The sequence below is a fragment of the Lepeophtheirus salmonis genome, chromosome 10, assembly GCF_016086655.4.
Source record: "Lepeophtheirus salmonis chromosome 10, UVic_Lsal_1.4, whole genome shotgun sequence".
In the NCBI taxonomy this organism is placed as follows: Eukaryota; Metazoa; Arthropoda; class Copepoda; order Siphonostomatoida; family Caligidae; genus Lepeophtheirus; species Lepeophtheirus salmonis.
Genome location: NC_052140.2, coordinates 1,036,190 through 1,043,113, shown reverse-complemented (window position 1 = coordinate 1,043,113; position 6,924 = coordinate 1,036,190). Strand labels below are relative to the sequence as shown.

Genomic DNA, 6,924 nt, shown 5'->3' with positions numbered 1-6,924 from the left:
CCACACTGCATGCAGCATCTAATTGAAATAAAATCCTGCAAAACTAAGTCAATTGAATTTAAATAAATAGTTTCACATTAAAGTAGGTAGTAGTTTACTCGGGGGTGGGTGGAGGAGGCAAATTAAGGCTTTTGTCTTCCAATTGATATATTAACATATTTTAAATTTTGTTTTACTACAACTACAGAACTTTGACTAGTACGTTCTAAATTATTATTCCTAAAAATTGTATATTTTGAAATTTGTCTTTCAGACACCAGCTCCAGAATGTATTTACTTGGTGTATAGCTAAATTTTATAATGATGACGTCATGAAGAGTGTGCAGTAATTTTTTGGGCCCTTGACGAGAATTTCTCTTTAGAGCGGGGTGGTTGATCTTTTTGACAAACCAAATTTGAGACACATTAATTTAAACGAATAACTTTTTTCTTATAAATGACAAAGTTATGAAGGAATATTTGTTCCAAAATTATACAGGCAAGACGGATTTTTTTATTACTATTAATATAAAAAATCCTCAGAAATGTGTGGGGGGGGAATGGTTCTGGCGCCACTGCGTACAGACCTGTGACTAATAAAAAGTGTTTATATGTCCCCGACTTTGACTAGTGTTGTGTCGGTCCCTATTTATTTAGTGTTCAGTCCTAGGAGCGCGGTCCCTAGGATTGTCAGTACTACTAGCTAAAACTGATTAAATAAAGTTGAGTAACGTCATAAAGGTCCAAATTTTATAAGTTTTTAGGACTGATATGCATCACTGAACTAGACCGGATCGAGACTGAGCCGGAAGGGACTGTAGATTTCAGTCCTATATAATGACGGACACAACATTACCTGTGACTACAGAGGCAGGGAACACTGAAATGGATTGTTTCCTGACTGAGGGATCTAATAATAAACTGTTAAAAGAATTGTCCTTTAAAAATGAAATTTAAGGCCTCAATACAAAAAACAAAAGTATGGAAAAACTTCAAAAGATAAAAGTTAATCCCAAGCTAGTCAACCGTTATACAAAAAACATAGTCACGGCCTGGCCCTCCTAAAATTTAGCATATCTGTTTTTGGATGTAGCCCTGGATATGGTCTGCAATTATGTAGGTTTTTCTCTTGGAAATTGGGGTTTCCATGTTAGGATATCTACTCATACGATCCCTATTATGAATACAACCTCAATGAGACATACAAGTACTTATTATGATGACCTTATCTTTTTGCTATTTACTATTGAAGGATTGTTCTAACGACCTTGAATATATTCAATCTCTCACATACAATATGTTTTATTTAGTAAACAAAGAAATTCAACGATAGAATTTAATTGTTTACGAATTTTTATTTGAAAATGTTAATAAATAAAATCTTTTCAATATCCCCACTGATTTTTTTTATTTATTAAGCATATATGAAGTAATTTTATGTTGATATAATCGAACGTGGGCGATTCAAATGTAGAAATCCATACATAATATCACACTCATATTTTTTATAGATCATCAAGCACGATTTTTTTCAATGTAGGAGTGTGAATTTCGAGTAGATGAGGTTAATACAACAGTCAACAAGTTGTTTAATCACAAGGATGTCTACTACGTGTATTCTATAGTTGTATCAAGTAGTCTCTTGTTTTACGTAATTAATGAAATAAAATTCCTTTGAATACAGAAAGAAAGTTTATTTATATAAGTGTTGGAAAAAATGAAAATTCGGTGTTCACTTTCCAACTTTTGAAATTGTGTGGCAGAAGATGTTTACTCAAGTCATAGGATTTAAATCAAATCCAAATTAGTGACTAGAGTCAGGAGAATTGATCAAAGTGACTTAAAAGTCAAGTCCTCTCGAGTCTTATTAGTTATGACTCACTCAAGTTCACATCTCGAACATGTGGATATCTATTAGTGTAAATCGTGTGCATTGCTTAGCTTGACCAATTTTTTGGAAAGGGTAACCTGAAGAATGAATTTTCTTTTCCTACGCTGTTGTCATTATTATTTAACTCCTGAGCAGTCAACTTATTTTCCTACTACATTCATTTATAATAAAACCTAATTAAACATTCGTGTGTGCTTATAAAAGACGGAGAGTACACCCTAAGGATTTGTTGCGGAGTTATAATTGTAAGTCCTTGTTGGACTCAGAGTAGAATTGAGGATCCATATCAAAGTAATCGATTTTCATCACTAGATTTAAGAAATGTATTTTCCCTATATTATCAATACATCTATATATATTAATAACTTGGACTACGAGCATTATCTGTATTAGAGAAGTGCTCATAAATCAAACTGATAAACAAATACCCAGGTATTGTATCTTAAAAAAATATTTTCCAACTATTCGATGGTAATGATTAATTAACACTATGAACGTATACAGTATAGTCGCAAGATGTTTCAATGGTTCTTGCATCTGTCATATTGTACACTGTCCCTTGAGAAGTTATTAATTCGTATTTTTTATTGCCTTTTATTATTAAAAAGCAAAGAATATTTTTGGAAGATAAGTTTCTAATTAAGTTTTTTCAATGTAACACGAGGCCTATTGGAAGTGCAGGGCCCACAGTTGTTTCAATTGACTTAAATCATCACTACACTGACCTTAATTATTAGTTATTATCCTTACCTCTACCCAGTTCGGGGGTTGGGCCCGGCGTTATCCATTTTGCATGGGGTCCTGCTAAACAGGATTTAAAAAGAAGACATGTCCGGGTAAAAGAGTACCGTTGGTCACCTTATTTATACATTTAATTTTTTTAGAATTTTGTTCTTTTTTAAAAAAATTACCAATAAGAAATTTAAAAATGTCGAAATCATATATCCTTTTATTTAAAAAAAAAAAAAAAAAACCCGTCATTCAATTAAAATGCAGACCATATATATAAAAAAAACAGTTAGGAAAAGTAAATATCTTTCTTCATCTTTCAACATCATGGAAATAAGATTGCATAACGATGTAATAACATATTTTTAATATATACACCAATTAGGGTCAGATAAATAATAAAACTAGGAAATGGAAAACTATTTTGCAACAAATTAATTAATTTTTGAATTATTTTCTCTGAATACTGCCGATTTTTGATTTTTTTTCCAAAAAATTTAATATTTGAATCTTTTTTGAAAAACATTTAATTTTTTGTATAAATAGCTATTAATTTTTGAATTTTTTTTCTCCAAATAAATGAATTTTAGGTAAATAGCTATGGATTTTTGAAAATAATTTCAAATAACATTTTAATTTTTGGATTAAAAAAAATCCAAAAATCAAGCCCCCCTTTCCAAAAAAATAAATATATATTTAATCCTACTGACGCCCCTGTTTAAGTCCTTTTATTTATAGTGTTCCATTTTAAGATTCATTATTTTACAACTTTCCTTAATATATATATGAAAAAGGCATTTGGTTGCTATAAAACTTGGTTTTTTAGGCCCCCCAAACTGGCTAACGTCACGTAAAAATGCTCTATTGCCAATTACAGAATTGTATCTAAATTATCTTTATCTGAATGCATCCGGTATAAAGCCAACCCATGTTTAAAATAAATATTCTTGAACACTTAAGGACTCAAAAGTATATATTATCTGTTGTATAAGTATTATAATTCATTTTATGGTAATACCTTTTAGGCCCAAAATAATACATTTGTTGTACACATGTTTTTCTATTTTTTGTTAATATGTACATGTTTATTCTGTGTTACTCTATGGCCGATCAATGTAGGCACGTATGAACTAGAGATTCTTTCCAGCTTTGACATTGAAATCTTTTCTTATATCCTGAAAAATTGCGTACGAGTATATATAATATAATATTTATTGATATGAAAATGTATGGGCGGAAGGAAAACGGAGAAGTGGGATCCCCCTTTTACAAAGAAAAGCGTCTTCTACGTAGCTACTACCATCATCGGATTGCATCAAAATAGAGTATTTTAATAAAAATTGTTACTTCAGTTCTCATCTTGAAAAATGGTAGAAAGGATTCTGATTTTCCTATGTGCCCTACATTCTGTTTTTACACAAGATACAATAGAGAATGGAGAGATTAGAGATGGACCATCCCCTAGTATTATCGGATCCATTGATAATGTATTTAAATCAGTGAAGGTATGTGTAAATGATTCGTATTTTTAATTAATATTTAAGATCCGGTTTAAAATGCGTATGAATAAAATAAAATAAAACCTGAAGATGATAATAATTGTATATCCTTGAACTATAAGTCTAATGACTATTAATAATGAATTTATTTACATAGAATACGTCGTCTCATAAAAAAGAAACTGTTATTTTTACATTCCAAATTCAGTTCTCATGCAATCGATTTGCAATTTTTTCTGCCATTTTACTTAGTACAAGTGGGTTCACTGAAGTGCTTACCCACAATTAAGCACGCATTTCTTCTTCCTTTTTATAATTATCCTTATGTAGTAACTTTTTAATTTAAAAAAAATATATATATGAATTGAAGAGCAATTTCCCCTAATTTTTTTCGCAGAACAGGCCAAAAGACGTCTAACCTTTTTAATTGTCAACAATACAAACGTTGTGATCAATTGTTCCAACATAATAATAAAAAATTGGAATTAATAATGCTTCATTTTAATTCAGAATGGTATTTACTTAGTTATCTTCACATTTAACAGGACTATGACTCGAATAAATGTATAGAAAGAATGATTTGTGAGTATATGATGCCAAAAAATGATGATGGTAGCGTAGGAGGTGGAGCTCTGAAACCCATTAGAGGTGGCGTACCATTTGGCCCTCAACCATTCAGTGGTCAATTTACACCTCCACCTTCTTTTTCTTCTCAAGGCAGCTTCAACAACCAATTCCCTCCACCAAATCCCAATTTTCAGAATGGATTTCCTCCTTCTGTTGCTCAGCAGCAATTTCCTCAACAGTTTCCACCTAGTGGAGGAGGATTTAATAGTCAATTCGCACCACATCCAAATCAGTTTGCTCCTCAGGGTCAGTTTGGGAGGCCTCCTCAAGGTGCTGGACAACCCTCTCTGTTGAACCTATTTTCAAATTTTATTGGTAAGAAAAGACGGAGAAAGAGAGACACCAATTTGCAAGGAAACATAATTAGGTAATTAATTATAATATTAGAAAATTAATTGTAATCTCTAATAAGGTGATCGATTATATTCTGATTTAAAAAAGGAGGACATATTGGCGCTTATGATTTTAAGGGGAAGTGGATGAATATTTTGAAATTAATAAATTTAAGAATCAAGTATTAATAGATGTTTCATAAATTTATAAATAGGTCCCGGACAGTCTGGTGAAGATGTAATAAGATAACATGGGGGGGGGGAGAGGATTGGTCCTCCAACACGTAGTCCGATTAGTATTAGGTTAATAAAAGTCCCGCTACCATTTTGATTGCCTATAAGTTATACCCAAACTTACTTATCTTTTCTTTGAACAAAGTTATAGGCTATAACTTTGTTCAAAGAAAAGATAAGTAAGTTTGGGTTTCATAAGAAGTTTATTTGATCTTTACATTTTTTTTGTTATGATTGAAAAATCATATCGAAAATGGACAAAAAATCTTCAATTTCACCAGAGCCATATTTTTAGCGTTACGAGACGTCCGTTTTCTTCCAGAAGAAGGTATGTTCGCTGTCGCACCGTACTACCGAAAATACGCATGTGAACGATAAATGGTGGTTTTGTGAGGCCCTGGACGGGTAGGATATCAAAATGCAGTGGGACTTTTGCACCCCCCCGTGACCTCTATTTTTGTTCGAGTTTTTACATTTTGTCCCACAAAAATCTATCATTTTATTTATTTTTAAAAAAAGCCCCAGACGTCCTGTATAATATGTAAAAAGAGGACATTTCCGGGTACAAGAGGATGATTCGTCACCCTATTTCTCTGTAAAGTAAATAAATGCATGGAATTTAGTGAATAAATAATACTGTAGCTCTACAACACTAACATAAACAAAATTCTAATTTTCCAGATTATTAAAAGCCACTGGCCTTGATAGCATGAATGCATTCCCATATGTAAGAGCTGGTTTAATAGGCCAGGCATCTGACCCATTAGAACGTGGGGGTAACAGTTGTGCTCGAATGTATCGACAATGCCCTACAGAACCAGATCGTCTCTTAAATTACTTTAATAACCATAATGGAGGAATCATAAATCACGTACAGCCAAGTGTAGATAATGAAATAGGTCCCATTGTGAGTGCTATTATTTCCGATCTAATGCAAGAAAACGATTCAAGCGGGAGTACAGGGAGCGGCAGTGGGGGACTATTATCCACTGCAGGTTCCTTTCTATCCTCATACTTGAGCGGCTCAAGCAATACTGGAGGGAGTAGCTCTTCATCGAATAATGGTGGCTTACTCTCAAGTGCGAGTGGACTCTTGTCCTCCTTTGGTGGAAATGGCGGATCTGGTAGTGGTGGTAACTCAGGAGTACTTGCCTCATTACTTCAATCTGAAACTGGTATCTTAAATGGTGCTGTCGATGCCATTACAAATTATATTCATGGACCAGGACCAAACGGGAAAAAGTGAACACTTTGCATTATTTAGTTTAGGTTATAATTTCCTCTTTGATTTTAATTTACATATTTATTGTTTAATTTTGTTAAATCATATTATAAATCACTATTTATAAACCACAGGAGCCAAGGACCTCCCAATATTAAAATTTATTAAAGTCAATTATATAGAAGGATAATTAATTATCAAACCCATGATATATGAGTAACAATATATATTTTAAAGCAAGTAGTATTAAAAATGAATTGATTTTGATAAAAGTAAGAATCAAATAAATGCCAATTACTGCTGCTTTGCAATATTATTAAACAGCAGTAAGCAAAATTTACTGAGACTTTTTAATTTTTATAATTTAAAACAGCAATTTAATTTGCCATAGTAATATAAATGATTTGACAG

The 6,924-nt window shown here is 32.1% G+C and overlaps 1 protein-coding gene across 1 annotated transcript; it reads left to right on the top strand.

Moving 5' to 3' along the window:
• Positions 1 to 3,686: 3,686 nt before the first annotated feature.
• On the top strand, positions 3,687 to 6,853 carry LOC121125134 (uncharacterized). Its single transcript, XM_040720251.2, has 3 exons — positions 3,687 to 4,104; positions 4,644 to 5,092; positions 5,973 to 6,853. The coding sequence occupies exons 1-3, from the start codon at positions 3,967 to 3,969 to the stop codon at positions 6,535 to 6,537; spliced, it is 1,152 nt and encodes a 383-aa protein (XP_040576185.1). The 5' UTR covers positions 3,687 to 3,966; the 3' UTR covers positions 6,538 to 6,853.
• The last annotated feature ends 71 nt before the right edge of the window (positions 6,854 to 6,924 follow it).

Bases quoted from the DNA above. Each gene is read 5' to 3' on its own strand.
- LOC121125134 (XM_040720251.2), top strand. From the start codon at position 3,967: ATGGTAGAAAGGATTCTGATTTTCCTATGTGCCCTACATTCTGTTTTT. The intron at 4,105-4,643 runs GTATGTGTAAAT...CACATTTAACAG, and splicing joins ATGTATTTAAATCAGTGAAG to GACTATGACTCGAATAAATG. The intron at 5,093-5,972 runs GTAATTAATTAT...CTAATTTTCCAG, and splicing joins TTGCAAGGAAACATAATTAG to ATTATTAAAAGCCACTGGCC.